General features: G+C 33.9%; 1 protein-coding gene across 2 annotated transcripts in view; it reads right to left on the bottom strand.

The window, feature by feature from the left end:
• Nucleotides 1-761: 761 nt before the first annotated feature.
• Nucleotides 762-23863, bottom strand: part of LOC145693277 (clavesin-2-like) — a 47492-nt gene continuing 24390 nt past the window's right edge. For both annotated transcript variants that reach the window (XM_081769121.1, XM_081769122.1), the window contains 4 exons: nt 18377-18573; nt 16424-16534; nt 14247-14394; nt 762-917 (listed from right to left, as the gene is read on the bottom strand). In XM_081769121.1, coding sequence (XP_081625247.1) covers nt 883-917; nt 14247-14394; nt 16424-16534; nt 18377-18573 — 491 coding nt within the window. In that variant the 3' untranslated portion in view covers nt 762-882. The remainder of the gene's footprint in view (nt 918-14246; nt 14395-16423; nt 16535-18376; nt 18574-23863) is intronic.

Genomic DNA, 23863 nt, shown 5'->3' with positions numbered 1-23863 from the left:
TCCTACTTTCGCTTTGAAATCTCCAGTTAAAATTTTCATATGGTATCGAGGAAGTTGGTCAAATGCCGTTTTTACTTCTTCGTAAAATTTGTCTTTTATATCATCATCCTTATCTTCTGCTCGAGTGTATACATTTAGATCAATAATAATATACCGCCAACAGTTAAGAGTGATAAAGAGAGTCTATCATCAATAAATTTAACTCATATATTTGTTGATATTATTCGTTTCCGAATAATTAATAGTATACCATTCGAAAACCTGTGTTCCTAGTTGGTACATGTTGAATTAATTATGATTTCAATCAAGTACGGATATTCGAATTGAACACATTGAAATCGGAAGGAGACTTTAGGAACACCCTGTACATTAGTGAGTCACATCATATGCATTGTTGGCACTAGGAACATAAGAACATGCTTGTATTTCATAATGATCTACATACAAAAGTGGAATTTGTTAAGATCAAAAGAAGTCTTGATTGGAAAGGTGAAACCTAGAATTCTTTCATCTTTCTACTGTTAACATGCATTAAATTTATTCTATAAACAAGTTAGTATTCTGTCACAATGTGAAATTAAAACTTCAAACTATGTCAATTCAATACTCACACTTGCGTAGCGCATCTATAAGTATCGTTCGCAATAGAGTAATAAGATCAAAGATATAACCTGTTCTTCGTGATGTCATGCGTCCCCTTATCTTTACAGATCCACTTTTATCCATGATTATAAGTACTTCATGTAAATAATAATGAGAAGTAGAGAATTTTTTCTATATTTTATTTCTAGGAAACTGAACATTTTTTTAAGTTATTAACACAGACCTAAAGAAAGTAAAAATATTTTTTTGTAGTAATAGCTGTCTCTGGGAACATGAATTTTATTTTTCATTGAAGTATCCACAGTCAATCATTTCTGAAAAATAAAAAAAAATAAAAAATAAATGTTAGAATAGTAATATAAATATGATTTATATGTTTACATTTTTTATATACTCATATATACTTATTTGAGCTATCGTATGTTTAGTGATGTGAGGTAGAAAATTTTCCTCGGAAAAAGTTGTCCATTTCAAAAAAAAAAAAAAAAAAAAATCCGGAAAATTTTCGGCTATAGTTTTCCGGAAAATTTTCCATTTTAAACAACTATCAGTGATCAAGCAACAAGTCCTCATTAACCATAAAATTGATTGAATTCATGTATAGAAATGAAAAAAAGTGAAAGATTGTTTAAAGATCTGAAAATTTATATGGCTCAGAAAATTTCCAGTACTATGTAGGAACAAGTAAACAACTTTATATGAATCGAAACATTTTCTGAAGTGTATGGAATAATTGAAAAACATTTTATGAGTCGGAAATTTTTTATCATTTTGAAGCAAACAGTAAAACAACATTTTGTGAATCGGAAAGTTTTATTGCTCTGTAGAAACAAGTGAAAGGAATTTTCATGGATCGGATAATTTTTATTACGATATAGAAACAAGTGGAAAAACTTTCCATAAGACGGACAATTTTAAATATTATGTATAGGGATGTTAGGTGGAAAATTTTCCAATAAATTTAACTGCACATTGATCAATAAAATTGAATTTCTGTAGAGGTAAGTTAGACAATAAGAAATTATTATTTTCCAATTAGCTTTCGGGAACCGGAAAATTTTCTATTATTTCAAGTTGACAAGTAAATTGTTACATAGTGTTTTTCTCTCTTTCCCTCTGTCTCCCTTTCTCTCTCTCTCTCTCTCTCTCTCTCTATTTATGTGTGTGTGTAAAGTGTAGAGAATATAGATCGAGATGGTAGAGTACAAATACCCCATCCCATTGTTTAGAACGCAACAAGAAAGCGAAAAGAAACCTTTGTAAATTTATCAATTATTTCAAAAACATAAAATTCTACTATTTCCTCACATATAGGCCTGCGTATATAATGGAATAACTACCCTTATGAAGATAATTTTTGTAACAGAAACCAAGAAGAAATACTTTGATTTTATTGTGTTTAACACTCGTAAATTATGATTTCAATATTGGAGTTTTGTATAATCACTGTCTCAGACCAGATATTTTAATCGCTAATATGCAGCGATTTACGTTTCTTTTATTATTGTGTTGGAAGAACAACTACATAAACCAGCTTGCTTATTAGTTACATTTTACTTTCTCTTCTGAATGAATATGTGAATAAATAAATGTTTATTTCCAGAACATGTTCAGGATTTGTTCTCGAGAGTTACTTAAACTCGAATTTTTGATAGTAAAAAATTTACAGTAGGTACTGCATATTATCTCTACTTATTTATATATGTTGCAAGTATGTAAATTCAGAAAAGTAGTACAGATATGAGAAGCTTTGTTTTACACGTATTAAACTGACGAAATATGATATTGTGAGATCAAACGTGAAATCTGAGGGAAGAACACATAAAAGTTTTTGAAACATATTTGCAAAAATGAAGAATCGTTAGTTTCACCTCATGAACCTTTTTTCTTTACAGACAATATATATTACCAATAAATTTTACGGCTAAAAGCAATGTAGGAGTAAGTGAAGTATGTTTTCATTATTCGGAAAATTTTCTGGAAAATTTTCATCCCTGCCTGTTATTTTGATTCGCTTTAATGCTAGAGGATAATTATATTTTTTGATCATAGCATATTGAATGTAGCGTTCCATAAATATAATTATTTCAAGAGCTTAGCATCAAAGTGCACTCATGTCCAAAATGATTGTCGCATATCTATAACTGTCTTCCTGTAAGAATATAATTTGATAATGATTTTGCAGGGTACTTTTAATACTGATACTATGTGTATAATTGAGAAATATATATTTCTGGCAAGTTTCATAGGAAAAGAATTATAAATACGAAAATTGGAATAAGTAAAACAAAATGTTGCTAAATTGACAAGAAAGTTTTATTATCATTTTATTGTTCTTATTTACTGATCTTTTGACATGAAATTTGCCACATACATGTCTTTGCCGATTATATAGATACTAACATTATAAGAAATACCGGACGAATTAGTTATCAAATTATATTCCTACAACAGCATATTTGTAGACATGCGACAATAATTTTTTACATGAGTGTACATAAATGAATGTTTCTTTAAAGTAGTTACTATCATTGTGTATTTTAGAGTAAAAGTTTTCTTTATCGCAGCAATTCATTTACTTTCATGTCTTGGTAAAATATCTTCCACAAAAACATGATAATTAAACATACGCACAGGAAATATAGAATAGGTATGTTTATCACAGTGCAGAAGTTTGTACTTGGATTTTTTGTATATATATTAATAATGTATATTCCAAGCAAGTACCTATTTGAGTGCTATTTAAGGTGGAGCGAGGGATACTACTAAACTTTTTCATTTTTTTATTTTCTTGACATTCAAATACTTGTCAATTAACGTGAAAAACAAGCTAATTGAAACTAATTGAACTCATCTTCAGGTAGCACACTGGGGGAAAGGAATACTTAGATTCGTATTTTGCAAGTTTCTTTTGGGAGTGAATTTGTGTTTCGATAAACCCGATTGTGACACAAACCAATTATCATGTCTCAGTGACCTGCTTTACGCACCCTTGTTCATCGTGAAAATGACATGGAAATCTGGTAATGCACAATTTTGTCCCAGTTTTTATAAGTTCTTGTAAATAGTATTTTATGAGGTAGACCGTACCTTCTGGTTCATATACTTCCTCACAATTAACTTCGGAATAGCAAAGTGGCGTATCGAATGGGATTTGCCGGGAATTTTTCGGGTCATCATGACTTTCGGAAACCGAGCTCACTTATATGCTTTCGTCCTTCTATTACCATACCTTATAGAATGTTTCTCGGAATAGACAGAGTAATTACCGCTTTTAATATTTTCTTTTCTGTGTTTTCCAGGCAAGTATGAACTTTTCTGACTAATCAATTAGAGATTGCAAACGCCTTGAGTTGTATACCAGAACTTTTTAGTTCCAAAGCACGACGTATTGAGACTACAAGTACCAATAAATTAGAGCTTGGTTGCTGTGTGGATGCAAACGTAGTTTTGAGTCGTTGTAATAGGCCATTTGAAATGGTACATTCTTCGGAGAGCTTTACTGACAAACACGAAGGAAAATCTTTCAAAGATACAGCACCACAAATCTCAAATAGTATTTTAGGTCTATACTGAGGCCTGCCAAGTTGAGAGGGTGGATTTTAAGGGTTCAAACCCCAAGAATACCTTCTTTTCTGTAAATATGGTATGATTTTAGGAGTAATTTTACAAATTTTTATATAATTCATCCTCTATTGAAATTGGACTCTCCATAGCTTTGGGTCCGTCCCGAAATAAATTCCTGCATACGTGTCTGATTAGCATAATCAGAAGAGATTAAGGATTAGAATAGTAGCTAACACAGAAACGAAAACAGTCTGAACTAGAAGTACTAAACAGCCATTGTACTTGTTCATACTTGGTCAAGATACGTAGATAACATTATAATTTTTTGAAATAACTTTCATTCTTGATGATATTATGTGCAATTAGGTTCTATTTATTCTCTTTTTAAGTACAAGTACAACTTATGCACCAAATGATTTTAAGTATTTGAAGAACGCGAAACTAGGATACTATACACTATAAATAGGTAGTAGCAGAACATACATATCAAACGTTAAATCAGAGCGTAAACTTCATATTATCAAAATATAAATGAATCAAAATCATATTGTTTTTTTTTTTTTTTTTTTTTTAATTTTTGTATTCATTACCAAAGTGCCTACACATCTTTTGAAAGTTTAGTATAATAAAACCCTCAGTCAATTGTATAATAATGAAATATAGACTAAAATTGCTGAATGTTGAATGTTCCGTTTCATCCGACTTTAATCCAACAATTATTTCTTTAGAATTAGGGGTCTTTTTCCATTTCTCCGACAAATTTATGGTTGGTCATAGCGCCGAAAGGAGGCATTTATACACCCAATTTTGTACATAGGCTACTTTGGACTTTATTTTAGGGTCAGAATTCGCCTCCAAATATCCTGTATATTACATATGTCCTTGTAAACAAATCGAGAAACAGAACAGCCTTTCAAACTTCTTCGTCACATACTCCTTGGACTATGGCCAAATCCAGAAATTATTAAACTACTGATTAATTATTATAAATGGATAAATGGAAGAAGTTAAGGCAGCGGACAGACACACTGGAAATCAACTTCAGATGTGAAGAAGAATCGCAATTCGAAGACAAAATGCTAAGCAGCTTCTACTGCACAAATGTAAGTCCAAGGCTGTCTATCTAAGAGGTGAATAAGCTATGAAACTAAAAACAGGAAACATCAAACTATCTTAACGATATTACTTCTCGGGGAAGAAATGAATATGCTCTTTTTTTAAAATAGGTCAACTGCCTCTCAAAATCTACCATCTTAATAAAAGTGAGTTCTGAGTCTTGACCTGTAGTACTCTTAATTATCGATAAGAAGTTTCAAGAAAACTTAAGAAATAAAGCGCAAGTGCTATAAAGCTTTATCAGGCCTGGCACGGGAGGCCGGCCCCCAAAAATTTTCACTGTAGGCTTGGAAATGAACTAAATATGGTTCGATCGAGTTCCCTAACTTCTACCGCCTCCCTACATTTTTGGGCTGGCTACGACCCTGAATACGATCATAAACCTTTCAGCATGAAAAACTTTGTCACGTATTGGATAAACATGACGGAATCTAGTACAAGTAGTGTCAGAAAGCATGCGAGAAAAGATTGTAATGTATAGACAACTAAAGTGATATTGGAGATTTACTTCGCAATAGTGAAGAGGAAGATGTATCTCACGCGAGTGAAGAAGATTTGTTGAAAAAAAATGAAACAATTAGAGTATTTTTAAACATAATGTGACTTAGCACTGTGTTTTTTAAATTGAACATTTCATCCTTTCTGAACAGGTACTACGTTAAAAATTAACTATATTGCTGATATGATAAGTCCTTCATGGAAGATTCCTTCCAATGGTATGAGGCTATTAACGCCACTGAACAATTACAAGTTAATTTCAATAGATGCTACAATTACGGGCAATATAATATATGAGCTCAAAAATATGTTGCTCAAATCAATAAATATATAGATTTGTTTAACACTGCAGTGATATTCATAGAATAGTGCATGGTATAAATAAAGGACGACACCGAAAGAAAAATCCAGAAACAACAGGTAAACGAAGAAAATAGAGTAAAAATTGTAGAAATGGGAACATAAAATACAAATACGAAAAAAATATATCAACAAACTAAACACATAGGAAGCAGCGATCTTGGGGTAGAGGTTAAGATGCTAGATTATAAATCCATCGGACGTCTAAATAACATGCCATGCAGGAAAAATTACAGAAATGGTAACATATTATACAGTAATTTCGCCATGCATATTCAAAAGTACGCTAATAATAATAATAATATCGGGTCGGTACATGAGGTCGTGCTGTTCTTATATTTTATGTTATATTTCTATTCCGCTGTTATGTTAATTCTAATACAAATACAACATAGACATAACATTAACATATTCTACGAGTGTAACAATACGTTGCATACATTTTACTGTCACTCACATTAACTCAAATCACTCAGTGACGTATTTACCTCCACTATCTATGACCTTCTACCAATGTTCAGATAGCAGTTCAATGCCTCGCCTGTAGAACTGTTTTGGTTTTGGCTGGAGGAGACCTGTTAGCCATTGATGAAGAGAAGCTTTTCTGTACTAATCTTTCAGCAATTGCTTCATTACTGTATACCGCACAAATTGTTCTCGCAACTTCTGCAGCACTGGATCCTCGGTTAAACTCGATGAGTAAAATGTGATTGAAATGATCAATTTTCTCAACGTGACATTCCATATTAGTTTGTCTGAGATATATATACAATAATACGTTCACAACCAAGAAACTCTGAGTTTCACAACACACAAACTCCAAACTACAGTAAATCAAACTACAAACTACTCCCAACTACAGTAAGTATAAACAATCGCATTGTTGACAACATAAGAAAAAACCAAATGAACTTATGCATCGACTTTATAATAATACTAATACTAATGCTAATACTAATACGAATATTAGTACTACTACTAATAATAATAATGGTAAAAGTAACAATAATAATAAGAAGAAATATTCATCTTCACTGTATAGTTGCCACTTCAACGAACGTTTTGGTAGTCTTGATGCGAGTGGACGTTGGTTTGAGTCCGTTGAGGACTATTGAACACAGTGGTTCGTAACATAGTTTGGCCAGAATTGTAAGTAACGTCGTTAGGGGCTCAGCTGTTAGTTTTAGTCTTTCGTAGCAATTATTATTGATGCTCAGTACTGGTAATACTTTTTGTCATGGCGTATTGCTTTTATTCTTCTCTTCATTTCGAAAGAAAAGAATATCGGAACATGCTATTTTCAATTAGTAAGAAAAAAATGAAACCATACTCATCGTCATTAAAATACTAATATCACACGTCTTAAACCTCTCTACTACGATTACTGCGTTAAATAAGATATAATTTGCTCAAATTCTATAGTGTTCCCATTATAGCAAGTTTGTATGGATGTTTTTTTTCCTTATTACAAACACGTTGAAACTACATAAATAATTTTGATACTAGATAATCTCTAAAAACAATCGGAGTAAACAATATGTGCATCTTTACAATAGTGTAAATATTGTGAGCATGTGTTCATTCGTCTTTCTCTCTTCATGTCTTCCTTGACATTTCTTTAACATATCTCTGTTTCTCTTTTTCTCTCCATCCATCTTTATCTCTTACTGATTATTTCTCTCTTTCACATACATTCTCCCTTCTCGCGCCTGTACTGTACCAGAATTATACCAGGGCCCCTTTGCGAAACGTATTGACCAGGAATAACCTAAACATAAGCGTCCCGGCCGACGTTTTCAACTTCTCAAAATAAGGAAAGGCAAACATCCGTATTAAAATGAAATGAAATCTTTGAGTTTTACGTCCTACGGTTATGCCGGTTATGCTAAAGGAGACGATGTTTATGAGAAATGAATGAAATGGTGGAATGAAGAAAGTGGGAGGAAATAGGAGAACACCGAGAAAACCCACGCACACGGTGTTTTGGCACTTGGCGGGGGCTGAGAAACATCCGCATTAAGTTTCTATAATGGGAGCAGTATAGAAATTAAATAATTATATTATGTTCAACATAAGTTTAAGGGGTGTGATTAGAGTATTTTTAATGACCATGAGTATGGGTTCGAACCCCACCACTCCTATCTTTTTACTTTATGCAGCTACGTCCGAACTTTCAATGTTTGTTCTTTACTAATTGCAAATGGCGTTTACACTCAAAATAGGGTCAATTATCGTGGTGTTTGTTCGGAAATTTTCTTTCGAAATGAAGAGAAGAATAAAAACAATACCGGTACGTAAAGACAAAAAATATTACCAATAATAAACATTATCAATAATAATTGCTACGAAAGACCAAAACGAACAGCTGAGCACCTAACGACGGAACTTACAATTGTGCCCAAACTATGTTAAGAACCAATGTATTCAATAGTCCTCAGCGGACTCGAGCCTACGTCCACTCCCACCAATGTGATCGTTGAAGTGACAAATACACAGTGAATGTGAATATTTATATCTAGTTTTGTTGTTACTTTATTATTATTTTATTACTGTTCTTACTATTCTTGTTGTTGGTCTTCTTCTTCTTCTTCTTCTTCTTATTATTATTATTAGCGTACTTAAGAATTTGCACGGCGAAATTACTGTATAATACGTTACCATTTCTGAATGTTCTTCCTGCATTGCAGGTTATTTAGTTTATTAGTAAGCACTAATTTGTCTCCAAGTCATCGAATAAATTAATTTCGACATGCACATTAATGTAAATATCATTACAGGGAGAACATTACCGGTTCGTTCCAAATATCAGGGCTGAACTTAGCAATATTTCGCTGATAATTTTACGTGATAAGATAATGTAAGGGTAACGTGCTGGACTTGCGAATGAAACAGTTAATCAACAGAGGTACAGATCCTTTTCAAGTCAAAGATTTTTTACAAAGCAATTGTGAAAAATCGAAGAGTGACTTTCATACTAAACGAGCAATTCTTAAGAAGGTGGAAGCAAAAACCTGTACCATGATAGAGATGATTTACAAATATTGATTGAAAAAGGGCAAGGGAGTTACAAGGATATTCGAAATACTTCATTGATCTGCAGTTTACACTTTTCGTTTTATCATTATCAGAAAGAAACACTACACCGTTTGTTAAAAAAAACCTTGGGTAGAGTAATCACTGGAGTAGTGGTATCTTGCCATTTTTTGTATAGAATAATATCTGCAACGGATATTCACAATAAAGGAAATCGAGACTGGTGTTCGGAAAAGACAAATATTCGGAGATAAATAGAAAATACATTTTTTGTTTATCTCGTTTAATTTTTAAGAAAGGAATTTCTATGTATTTTTCACTGTCCTGGGTTTGTTTAGGTTACTTTACCACTTGGCGTGGCGTGTAGTGCTTTTTAGTTGGAATAAGGTTCTACTTCAGTAAAAAATTAATGTGTGTAAACAAGACTGTTATATACCGTATGAACGAAACTAGTTGTGGGTAGAAATAACTGAATAGGATTTTGTTAAAGTGTATTTATATAGCGTAATATCATCCCTCATCTCAAAACTTGTGATTGTTTGCACAGGACACTTTTGGGGAGAACCTGAAAAGGTGTTTTTAGGTAAGAAATTTCAAAATATTTTTTCTGTGTTTGAGCACCGTATCTTTGATTGGTCGTTACTTTAAGGTCGTCATTTTGTCTGCATTTTGATCAAAAAATTATGGAAAGCCTAGTTATGTGGCATCTTTTCTCGAGTCCTTCATTTGAAGTATGGTTGTATGAGTATTTCGTAGACATGTTACACAAATGTACTAAAACGTAGTATAACAACATTTGCCACAACTTCCAAAGTGATAATTTTCAAAGAATTTCGTTTACCAGAACTCCTTAGATATTTGCCCTTTTCGAGTGTCCAACGGTCCATCCGGGAGACAGAAAAACCTTAAGAGTTAGTTGATGGATGACCTCCACATTTGATCGGGATATAGCGAATCAAAAGTTAGAAATAGTATTCGTTTATGAAGGCAATATTAAAACCGGCAGTGGTTGAAGTCAACTATTGCCACTTTCTATGTTGATCACTATAGAGCAAAAGTGCAAATAGATAAAGAGAGGCTGTTTACTGCAAAACATTAAGTGCTTCAAAAATAATTTGTTCCATCCTTAACTCTCTTCTTAAATTAAAAGCGGTAGAAATCCGCTATAACTTCTATGTCGATATTCATTTACGTAGCAAAAATGATATAAAGTTGCAAGAAGCGGTTTTGAAGGATCAATTTTGTGTTTTCATCTTCTTCCCTAACTTCTTATTCACGTCGAAAGTTGCAGAAATCAACTACTCCCGGGTTTAACTTTGATTTCTATAGAACAAAAATCGTAGTAAATAGCGAAAAACAATTTTCTGTAATCAATTACGCATCGCAAGAATATATATATAGGGTGGTCCATTTTAATTAATCCACGGAAATACCTGAAAAATGATAAAACACAGAAGAAATGTTTCAAGTACACGTTATATATTGCTAAGGGGAAAACCCAATTCGGCCAAAAGTACCCCTCCCCGCCCCCCCTAAATGGGGGTAACGGGGGGTAACTTTGAAATGTCAAATGGGAACATGGGTCGAGTAATACCTCGTTCGAAAGGTCTTGGAAAACTAAGTAACGCTGTACCAAAAGATGTTCCATATTGTGCACCGGTTTCAAAATGGCCGCCATAATATGGTTCGGAAACTCCAGTACCCGTAGTGTGAAAACCATCGAAGGTAAATGAATGGAACAAAATTGAAATACGTAAATATCATAGGGCATATCGAATGGTGTGGTCCCTGTGATCCCAGTGGCCTCCCTAAAGGGGTTCTGGGGGCTAATTCCAAAATTTCAAATAGTAACCTGAATCGAGTGGTACCTCGTTCGATAAATCTTGCAAAATCTAACATATTGCAGGAGAAAACGATTGATGTGAAATGGCAGTGTTCTCAAAAGGCCGCCGAAACATAGTATCCGTGTCAGAGAAAAGGTTTAGTACCCGTAGTATGAAAGCGATTGGAGATAAATCAACAAAAGAAAAACTGGAGTAGCTAACTGACGTAAGGCACATCGAGAGGTGTCGTCGGGGTGACTCCAAGGGCCAACTGAAAGGTATCCGGGGCCAACTTGAAAATTTCAAATAGCAGCTGAAGCGAGTAACATCACGTTACATAGACAAATTAATATCAAACAGCTTCCGTAAGAAAATTTTCGACATGAGACACCGTTTTCAAAATGATCGCAAAGACATGGTGACTGTGTCTAAGAAAACGTCTAGTGCCCAAAGTATGAATACGGTTAGACATAAATGAAAATAACGAAAATTAAATAGGAAAACCACGGAGGCGTTTCAAGGCTCGAGAATAATACAACAGAGATAAAAATATTAGAGTAAAATTGCCATAATGTATATAGAGAAATCCAAGTCCTGCAAAATAATCTCTCCCTGCGCTCTGTATGTGAGTGGGGTGGAAAGTAAAGTGAAAGTTCAAACGAGAACTCTACTTTAATTCGTAAATTAAGGCTAACCTTACAAATAGGTATGGTTTGGTTAAAACATTTGTTTGTAAGGATGACGCTGTAGTGACTAAAAAAGAGAAACTTTTATGCAATGCGTGCTGGTTATTCTGAAAGCATTTCGGGGATATACATACACACCGTTTCGTCCCTCAAGCTCACAATATGACATGAATGCTAACAGTTAATCAAAATGTAACTGTGGCCATCCGCGTTAACTTAGTGCACCACAAACATTGAAATTTTGAAGTTAGCCACAAGACCCCTTCAGGGAGGCCACTGGGATCACAGGGATTACATCATTCGATATGCCTTAAGATATTTACGTATTTCAATTTTGTTCCATTCATTTACCTTCCATGGTTTTCATACTACGGGTACTGGAGTTTCCGAACCATACCATGGCGGCCATTTTGAAACTGGTGCACAATATGAAACATCTTTTTGTACAGCGTTACTTAGTTTTCCAAGACCTTTCGAACGAGATATTACTCGACCCATGTTCCCATTTGACATTTCAAAGTTACCCCCGTTACCCCCATTTACGGGGGGAGGGAAGGGGTACTTTTGGCGGAATTGGTTTTCCCCCTTAGCAATATATAACGTGTACTTCAAAAATTTCTTCTATGTTTTATAATTTTTCAGATATTTCCGTGGATTAATTAAAATGGCCCACCCTTTATATATATATATATATATATATATATATATATATATATACTCAAATCTCTATTAAAATGGAAAGTGGTAAAAATAGACCACTTTCGTTTTTAATGTTGATCGTTATAGAGTGAAAACGGTATCAGATCGCGAGAAATAGACTGTTGCAATCAGTTAAGTGACCCAAGAATATATTCCATTTTTACTCTAATATAACTACTAAGACGAAGGTGGTAGAAATGTTCTGCCACTTCCGGTTTCAATATTAATTGAGAAAGTGCCACACCATATAAACCAAATTCTTTCGTGTGGTGTACAAGATACACTCCTAATTACTTGTTTTGTACTTTGTTTATCTTATTCATAGTGTTTTTGAATATAAGGTAGCCAGAAAATCCATTTACACCTGCAATTATTTCATTTCTGCATTTATAATAATTATTACTACAAGTATTTGCTCAAAGCATCCATATGTGCACTTTAATTATCCTGCAAAGGCTGAATGCCTCCATATCCTCCTGCTCATCCGCTTGAGGGTGCGGAGTCACAAGCTGGAAGACTTCAAGTACACTTACCAGCAGACTATCATTGTCCACGTAGTGCTTACTCCTGACGTGTGGTTAGATGATACCCAACAGGTCATTATCTGGTGACATACGGTCTGTACTTCGAGGCGACTAAAAATACAGGGCTGGTGAATTTGGGTACCAACGTCCTCTTCACCGCTCAGGGAACGTCACGTTCAGGCGTTCACGAACACCAAGTGCGAAGTGGGAAGGTGCTCCATTTTGTTAGTAAACAATCGTATTGTTGACATCCCGATTCTGAAGCAGTGGAAGAAATGAGTCATTTTACATCTCGAGAAAAGTATCCTGGGTCACTGAACCTTCAATTAGTACGTACAAAAATGTGTTGCTCGGTCATTCCCACCCTAAGCATGATATGCGGAGGATTGTTCTCAATGTCTTCATTAAAAAAAAATTATTTGTCCATATGAAGATGTTTCTCTCGCATTAATTTAGATAAATTGCAAACTCATCAAAGAAAAGAACACACTTCCGAGCAGACATATAAGGGAAGGTCTCCAACAAGATTCTGGGTGTTTCTTGTCGGCGGTAAGTTCATTGATGGCCATTGGCCGGAATCCGTGCAGGTCTAATTCCATTTTTACGTTTAGCTGCATTGTGCTCCTTGCAATTCCAAGTTCTGCAGATCGCTTTCTGACCAATTTATAGGATGAACGCATCAAAGATGGACTAACTTGTGCATATGTTTCTTTTCGAGTTGATAAATGACGAGAACGAAAGGCATCCGCAACACTCGCCAGTAGAAAAACTTGCTTCTCTCAAGTGATCCAAGTCTGACGTCTGGTGGCTCCTTCCTGGACCATTCACGAAACCTATCCATCATATGCAGCATATTTTCGTTTCTGTACTTCTGTTCATGGTCTCACACACTTGCCAATAAACTCTCCTCCAAACTGAAAATACTGGTATCTACCAAAGTTGTTCACCAAACACGGAGAGGCGAGACAATAAAGCAAGGCTTTATTCTCCTCCCACTAATGGCAATCACGTGAGGAGCACTGTTGCTATATCAGTGATCAGGGTGGAATGGAGTTCAAATCTTAAATAGCTTAAGATTCTTAAGATCTTATCATCTTACTTCGTTATAAGCATTTAGCTCGAGTGTAAAGGAAGTTTTGTTCCACTCTGCATATACACATTTTTATAAAGTTCAAAATTGTATTTAGTGTTTGAAATACATCCATAAAATATTGTGCCATATACGGTACCATACGAAAGCATCTCAATTGAATTTATTTCTGTATTATAATTTTTCGCAGATTCTTTGCCGCAATCTTACTAGTTAACACTTAAGTTTATAGAAATTAATTGCTTACCAGATAATTCTTTCTCCTTTTCGTTAACATATTCTTCTGTATCAAAAAAAGCATCATCGTCTTCAAGATAACCACCTAGATTCTTTGGAAGAATTGACGGATCAACGTAAGTATGCAATGATTCAATGTCTCTGTAGTGAAAATACATCTAAAAATAAAATAAAAACAATTCTATATCTACATGTTGTAATATTTAACAAGTTTCATTACCAAACATAAAACGTAACTTTATTGTGGCACGTTCGTTCTTTTTCATATGATACTACGTTTAACTAATGTCCTTATATATGTTCCACTTTTCTAGTTCGGTCAGACTATACGTTATCTCTACATTGCCTTTGTGGAGGAAACTGCTCTGCATAATATGCGATTGTAATGCTAACAATGACCAAGTCTATCAGAAAGCGATTGTTCTGACCCTGTTTTACGATGCGGGAATGTTAAAGTTTACATAGCGTATTCTTCCCTACAAGATTATTTTTAGTGATATTTTCACCTCTACAACATCTTCATTCTGCTACTCAACAGCTGAGACATTGATACATATGTGCGTATACTTTTGTTGCTCTATGTAGCCTGGTTCGACAGGTATTGCTCTTTATAAAGTGTTCTGATAGAGAAAGACCAGACTCTATAAAATACAATTTTATAAGTGTTTCACGAGAAGCATAGAAATAATATTCGGTGTTGAAACATGAATATTTCGAGAAAGCAACAAAAAAACTATTACGGACTTCAGAAATATGGGTGTATAGACATAGAACAAATTAGCTGAGATTAACGAAACGTATGAGGAAGTATTATTAGTAGTAGCATAGTAAAAAAACAATATTAATGATAATTAAAATCAGAAAATAAACTTGTATGAACACGTTAGAGAAGATGTTATTTAAGATATGAAACAAGGATATCATGAAAAAATAACTATGAAACTGAGAAAACTATTACAATTGTGGAATTCCTTCTTCGAGACAAATAATCTTTTATACACTCTTATAGTGAGGCAAAGACTGAAGGATAAAATACGTGAACCCATTACAAAATTTTAAAGAATATGTACTTTATAATTTATGTTAGTGATATGTGATGAGTATACAACATGGATTCTTCATGGTGGGCCTTCAAGTGTTTCGTCACCGTCCTTAAATTTGTTAAACCACCGCTGCACCGTCCCCGTAGTCACGATACTCTCACCAAAGGCCTGGCATATCTACTGTCCAACTGCAGTGACGTTTGACCCAGTTTGAACTTGTACAGGATACACGCCCTTATGACGTTCTGTGGAAGTCCGATGTTCACTCCGTTCTTACGGAAGTTCACAGTGTAACTGAACAGCCACAACCAGTTAGTATGTTGGATATACCCACCAACAACTGACCTTTTCTTCATCTCCATTCGCATTCAATGCACGGTGTGAAGGCCAATGCAACACAGACCTCCAGAAAAAAGTGACATAACTTTCTTGGTTACCTTTATATTTACTTCGTTGTTATAAGAGTGCAGTCTATTCCAAAACTTAAAATTAGTGTATCCTTGCCGTTTTGATTCTGCTTTGGCACATATTTAGTTGATGGTCATCTAAAATTTCATACATGTAAACCGACAAATCAAACCTACTTGTTGAGTAACTTCCTTCTGTAACATGTGCAACTCAATATTAGAATCCATGTCCAGTGAAATGCTTTGGTTTTGCATTATTATAGTATAAAGGTATAGACTTTGAGAAAAGGCTGAAGTAAAGAATATTGAAATGTGAGTGTCTAGCTATGAAAACTGATAGCATCTGAACGACTTTGAACTCAGAAAAAAAAATCACTTGAGCCATTTACATCTCAGACAGACACTTTTGAGTATCGAGTATATAGGCCTACTGTTTGTTCTTGGATTGAAATTCTTATACCTATACTACAATTATATTATTCGAATTTACTATTCCATTGTTTGATTTCATAAAGCTACTAGTATATCCTACATGCTGCTACATTACGAAACTTGTATATAAAAATATTTTGCACACCTCATTACTTTGTAATTCTCTTTACTACTTTCTTTTTAAACAAACATGGAGACAGAAAGTTGATGGGAAATATGTTTGTCTTGTTTGATTCAATGATATATCTTGCGTATTCATTCATCACCTAACATAACCCTTAACATATATTTGTATTAATACTTACATTCTTTGCTATTCCAAATCCACTAACCAATGAATAAGAGATTGCAATTGGAGCCCGTAAAAACAATGGAATATAAACGAAGTGATGGTGTTGATCTTGAAAAGGAAAAATCTAAAATGTAAGAAACAAAATAAAAGTTCAATGTACTAATTCATAAACAAAATAATTTCATCAAGAATGAGATATACCGAGTTTTCTCCACTATCTAGAACCTTAAGGCAGTATAATTTAAGGCCATATGCTATGTATCTTGCTGAGAGTTTGACTTCTTAATTTGAAATAAATCATAACGTTAACCTCAATATTTGTAGATGAGGGCAAAAATTGCACTCTTGAGCCAATTGGGAAAAGAATGTAATATGGAGCGAAAATTTATATTCTGACGGTTGCACTCTATAATTCACAGGATTATTGTTCCACGCGGGTATTGTAGTTGCTTCATTGCTATCTGTAACTCTCAGATTTTTCAAAGTACTGATTATGCAGAATCTTGAATCTCTTGAGCCGCATTGGACGAAAAAGGAAGGAGAAAACAAATCGCGCTCCCACCAGTGAAAACATATAAGCGATGAGATTGAGTTAACAAAACGCCTACAAGTAATTGATAAATAGCCAACTAGATAAATTAATATGGGAAAGAATTTATATCTGTTGGTGCTTGAATTGATAGCACCTTAATGTTTCAAATAAACTAAAGTTATACGAATATAATTGTAGGACGCAATATTAATTCATGTATTCATATTATTAGTAAAAGTTCTACATTATACTCCTAGCTACCTACTATAGTTATCGATGCGATGAAAATCTATTTCATACTTATTGTTTAAGTCTCTCTAATTGATGTATTGTTTTATAAGGAATCTATCGTAACCAACTTTCACTTTAAGATAACCCTAAAGAATATTTCAATTTTAGAAGTCAAAGCCATCATGTTGCTTAATAGAAGTTTTAGAATACGCCTTATATCTAGAGAACTACATATAGTGTAGCCAAAACCAAACTATCACTAACTCAGTTTAATGCGCATATTAAAAAAAATGGATCAAAAGATTGCATTTTTGGCCAATAATTATTTTAGAGAAGGGGCCGTTCAAAAATAATTATTGAGCTACTTTCGTTATTTTTCTTGCTTGACATCGTGGAAGCTAACATTCAGCTATCTAATGTGGTTTTACTCCATAATGTTCCAGCATGAGATTCTTTAATTTCCCTTTAAGACTTCTGCGCTGTATTTTAGGTCCACATAAATTTCTCAGTTCTTTGTTAACTGGCAATCACATGACAGCTAAAGTGTCCAAGTTTTTCTCTCGTGTGGTAAAGCCGAAGATAGAGCTACTTGTTCAAATCTTTCTACGTAGATCTGGATTCTTCCAATTAAACGATAAAAGGCTCAAAATTGCTAAAACAAGTCATTTTTAGAAGCGCAGATTTATTTCTCAAACTATACCACTCTGCTGGGCTAACCAAAATATCCTTAAATACTGAGGGTTACTAAATTACCTATATCACTTAACTAAAGACTACTAACATGTATAAAACCTCTTCTCGGTTTACCTTCAACTTTTAATATCACTGTATGTCACTGAGTACATATACGTACCATTTTTAACCACTCAGCTTCAATGACAAAACACTTTTCTACAAGGTTATCTGTAGTATTATTTAAATCTACAACTTCTAATATCTACTACATTTAATACCAGAATTATTGTTTTAACTTCAATCAATTTTTGCACTTATTCCCTTTGATCACATCGGCCACTTATGGCTCAAATTTCGACATTAACAAGAGTTTCACTATCAACAACATCGTACATTAAATAAACATAACATATATTCATCTGTCTTTTAACCTCTGAATAATTTGTCCGATTATTCTTAATAAACACTTTGTCCGAAACCTTACAAACCCTAACCGTTATATTAAAGTACGTACTCAAATCAACTTACCTCGAATAACTTAGACAAAAGAGCTATATTTTGTAAAGTAAACCATTTAATTAACTGCCACTTCATATTTTGTCCGGTGATAATTATTCGAGCGCCACGTGCTTTAATAGTTGATTCATCTTCCATACAGATTTGTATCATTAAGTCAGCGAGTTTGACGAACTCTTCAAAACACACTTTTGAAGGATCTACATTTCCTGTCAGTAAACAAATAATAATTGCATAATACACATATATGAAATCAATTTAATAATACATATAATTAAGCTCACAACCTCGTTATTCACTTAGGATAAAACAAGGGGGACGCCGCACGTGGAACGATGCCGTTCATGTTATAGTTCGTCTAATACATATAAGAGGGCTGCAACATAATGCAATGATGTGTAACTAAATCAATCGTGTGAAGCAGGAAGGAGTAGGTAAATTCATAACAAGATTTTCTGATGAAGTGAACTTCGAAATGTTATTGAAGGTAAATTTGATAGATCATAGTAAAGCACACGCTAATTTTTACTTGGCAAATGTTTTATAGAATTTTTGTTAGAGAATTGTGATTACCTGATGCATAATTTTATACTGAAACTGTAAAATAAAGAATAAGGGCCTCGACATCTCTTCTCATGAAAAGCATTGTTGCCACAGTTACACAAAGCAAATGCCAGTTTAGGTTTCCGAGCCTTTTTTTCCATTTCTAATAATTGTCAGTTAGGTCCTAGTCAACTTTCATCTACCCACACTAAAATATCTGACCATAATCACGTTCATCGAATATCTCAGAAAGTCTTTTGCCATTCATAGTGAAACCAACAACCTCGTAAGAAACTCAACTAACACCAAAATCAACTCCACAACCTGTTTTGTGTCCCAGAATCAATCACCACGGGTAAGGTGTAAAAACGTCTAAAGTGGAGCGAAATTAATTGAAACTTACAGCTAATACAATATAAAGACATTAAATACTAAGGAAGAACATGTTTATGCCGGAATTCTGAAGCTGTATTTTACACAGAGTAGTATTCAAGTAATTTTCAAGCTCTTCTGATAAGCATCATCTTCCTCTTCTTTCCTTTTTCTTTTTCTCTTTTCTCTCTCTCTTTTTTATTAAAATACAAACTCGCCCAAAATTTGTTTCTCTGGATAGAGTCTGCTTACAGTTGGTACGTAACAAATTAGGGTCAAAATCCTCTGACTTCAAGTATAGTCAAAAATTCTTGACCATTTACCTCTATACTTAATTTCTGAAACAACGTTTTCTTTCCAACTTTTTTCTTCTAAGAAAAGAGACGTCAGGCCACATTCTTTCTCTTGTGGTGTTAGTACAAGATTTGAGTAATAAATATTAAGAAACATGTGATGATAAGTGGCCATTTTATATAAGAGCCGATATAAATATGTCTGTGTGCATTGATCGATGTTCTAGGTTTCTATTAAAGTAAAATTCTTTCTGAAGTATTCTGTAGAATCGTAAGATCGTAATGGTAAATAGCGTAATTTCTGAAGTCTGTTATATTATGTAATATGTTCATTAACATTGTAAACAAGAGAGGATAGTAGCAAAAAAAAAAAGTTTCAGGTCGCATCTTGGCTCAATAAATAAACATTCTGTACAAAAAATCTATGATAAACCTTCAATTTAGCGTAGTGTTTCGCAGGTTTGAGATATCTGGACCTAAAAAGCTCACTCCATTTGAGCATCCTGTGTTCCTTATGCATTTGTCTTAGCATACAGCTAACGATTTACACCGGAATAGAAGTCCATAAATTATATAAAGTACTATAAAAAATGAAATGAAATCTTTGAGTTTTACGTCCCACGCATATGCCGGTTAGGCTAAAGGAGATGGTGATTATATAACAGCATAACTTGTTATGTACAGGTCCTCAGTCATATTTTTATCTATATTATATCACTAAATTCACTTAAAAATAATTTATATTGTATTTATCTTTCCGTACTTCATGGTGGCACACAATTATTGAAATAGAATACACTTCTATGATTGAGCATACATACTTTATGATGGTTCGTGAACTATTATATCGTTTTATTTATAAAACGTTGTTATGTCAACTCATCAAATTAACATATTAGAATCAATTTTGATTCTATTTCTTTTTTCTGATCTTCTTCCTCTTCTATCTAGTTAGTGCACAATTTAAAATCACACATTGCCCAGAAGTCTGATAAAAGATATTTAGAATTACGCCGAAAATACAAACATATCGTTAAAATTATGAGAAATGAATGAAATGGTGGAATGAAGAAAGTGGGAGGAAACGAAAGAACCCCGAGGAAACCTACGAGCACGGTGTTTGCCCACCACAAAGTCCACACGGCGCGAGCTGGACCCAAACACCGGAGGTGAACGCTCTACCACTGAGTCACTGCGCCCCCTATAAAGTACTATAGAATAGGGTTGAAATAATAATAATAATAAAACATGCTGAGATTTCAATTAAACATATGAGCTCCTCCGTGGCTAAGCGGTTAGCGTACGCGCCTTTGGCGTGGGAGACCCGGGTTCGATTCCCGGCGGGAGCTCATGTGGTTCGGATTCCACGTTAATCAGTAGGTCCACGTCTCATATAGCCTCGCTGCTGAACGGGACGTTAAACTCAAAATCAACTCAACTCAATTAAACATACAAATTAAGAAAAGTAACAATTATCTTCAGTTATAAAAAATATGAAAATATAATTTAACAATTGAACTTGAAATTATAAACTTAAATATGAGACATGATAAAATACCAAAACAGCTACAGATGTTTTTGGTTTATGTCAAGGTCAATAGATCGGTAATCAGATCTGATCAAACTCAGTAATAAATAAACTAAATGACCATCAGATAGTATTTACTACAATGTGTATTACGTAAAAGTCGCTCAACTGCGTTTTGCTTTAATACTATAAATCCTCCAGAAAATCCAGATAAACTAATACTAATATATCGTATAAATATCTTAATCAACATCAGGTCTTTTGATGCTGAACGTTTATAACCTAGAAGGAAAGACTAGTTTTAGTATTACGTAATTTATGTATGTCAAGTTATTCTAAATTTTAAAATCAATTCAGTCTCTATTTGGATTCAATTTTTCTTCACATTATAAAATATGAATTATTGTGGTCAGAAGAATACGAGATGAACTAATTTCCTTCAGCACACCAGTTGTAACTGTGATATGTTAAGGACCTCAGTGCTTTGCAACAACTCATCTGATTATGGTCACCAGTTTTTCATGACTTGTAGACTTGTATGGTTGAAGTAAGAAGTTGGATGTTACTTGAGTTAGAATTCTCGGAGGAAAATTTACAGTTGAACATTAAACATGGTAAGGTAACCAGATTATGTTGCACAAAGTTTTACGTATGGCATATTTCACAAACTAAAATTTTATGTTCAAGCAGTTAGTAAATGGCAAATAAAATATATTGAATAATTCCTGAGACACAACATCTAAACAGACTAAAATGTTTAGATAATACAATTCTACTGTATATATATATATATATATATATATATATATATATATATATATATATATATATATATATATATATATATACACTAGAATCGATTACCCGCTTCGCTGGGTTAAAATGAAAATTGAAATGCACAACTCCGTATCTTATGTGTTTGATACCCGTGAAATATGCTGCTTTCGTTTTTAGTGGCGTCGATTTAAACGGCATCAGAAAGGTAACTGTTTATCTCAGCGACCCCGAAAACTATGTATTCGACAATAATATTGTTCATTTTCGATCATTTTTATGTATCGCCCACTTTCCCAAGTTGCGGGCTGAATTTGGTTTTAAACGAAATGGGAAGTGTCATCGGTCATCTCAGGTACCCCGGAAACTATGGATTCGACATTGATATTGCTCATTTTAGATCATTTATATATATATATATATATATATATATATATATATATATATATATATATATATATATATATATATATATATATCCATCCTTCCTCTCCCAAGCTGTGGAGATGAATTTGGATTTAATCAGCATCAGAAGTATCACTGTGCATCTCAGCGACTCCGAAAACTATAGATTCGACACTGATATCGATCGTTTTCGATCATTTATAAATGTTTCTCCCCCACCTTCCTCTCCTAATTTACATCATCAAAGTGATATGACAAAACCATCTCAGGTCTGAACCTCATCTATGATGAAAATTTCGTCGAGATCGGTCAGGTGGTTGAAGAGTGATGAACTCAGAAAGAGAGTTACTTTCATTTTTAATTCCTTGCTCTCCCTCCCATAAGTTGCATCGTCAAAATATAACAAAAATCATCAAAGGCCCGTACCTCATCTATTTTGATAATTTAATCGAGATCGGTCGGGTGATTGAAGATTTAATAGATTTTATTTATTTGTATATATCTCCCCCTCCCCTCTCATTCACCCAAGTTCTATCGTCAAAGTGATATAATAAAAATCATCCCAAGACCGAACTTCATCTATGTTGAAAATTTGATTGCGATCGGTCGGGTGGTTCAAGAGTAATGAAGTCACAAAGACATTCACTTTCATTTTTATTTTTTTACATATCTCCCCCACCCCTCCCCTAAGTTGCATCGTCAAAAGTAAAATGATAAAAATTATCCCAGACCTCAACATCATCTAGGTTGAAAATTTAATCGAGACCGGTTGGGTGTTTCAAGAGTTCTTAAGTTTTATATATATACCCTTTCCTCTCCTCCGCCCCTAGGTTCTGCCGTCAAAGAGAAAATGTAATAACTTTTCAGTCCTGAACCTCATCTATGTTGAAAATTTGGTCCAGATCGGTCGGGTGGTTCAAGAGTTATTAGGTTTTATTTATTTTTTTATATCTCCCCCTCCCCTCCAATAAGTTCTACTGTCAATGTGATATAATAGCTTCCCCTTCCCCTCCTCTGTACTGCGGCACATCAGAATTGTCATTGTCAATCTCAGCTACTCCTAAAACTATGGATTCGACACTAATATTAGTCATTTTCGATCATTTTTAATGTTATCCCCCTCCCCTACGTTGCACTCTCCTCCTCCCCAACTATCAAGGCTGAACTTGGATTGAAACAGCATTAGAAATATCACTGTTTCTCTCATCGACCACGAAAACTAAGGCTTCAACACTAATATCGGTCATTTTTGATAATTTTTAAGTTTCTCTTCCCCTCCCCCTCCCCAACGTTGCATCGTCAAAGTGAATAGCCTAAAGTAATTCCTGGTCCTAAACTCATGTATGTTGAAAATTTGATTGAAATCAGTCGGGTGGTTCAAGAGTGATGAAGTCACAAAGGCAGTCATTTTTATTTTTATTTTTTTTTACATACATATCTCCCCCTCCCCCTCCCTAGGTTGGCTCGTCAAAGTGAAACAATAAAAAAACACCCAAGACCCAACCCTCATATATGTTGAAATTTGATCGAGATTGGTTGGGTAGTTCAAAAGTTATTAGGTTTTATTAGTTTTTATTTATACGT

This window comes from Thermobia domestica, chromosome 8 (assembly GCF_964235325.1).
Source record: "Thermobia domestica chromosome 8, izTheDome1.hap1.1, whole genome shotgun sequence".
Lineage (NCBI taxonomy): Eukaryota > Metazoa > Arthropoda > Insecta > Zygentoma > Lepismatidae > Thermobia > Thermobia domestica.
The sequence above is the reverse complement of the archived record's forward strand: the minus strand, read 5'-3'. Positions and strand labels throughout refer to the sequence as shown.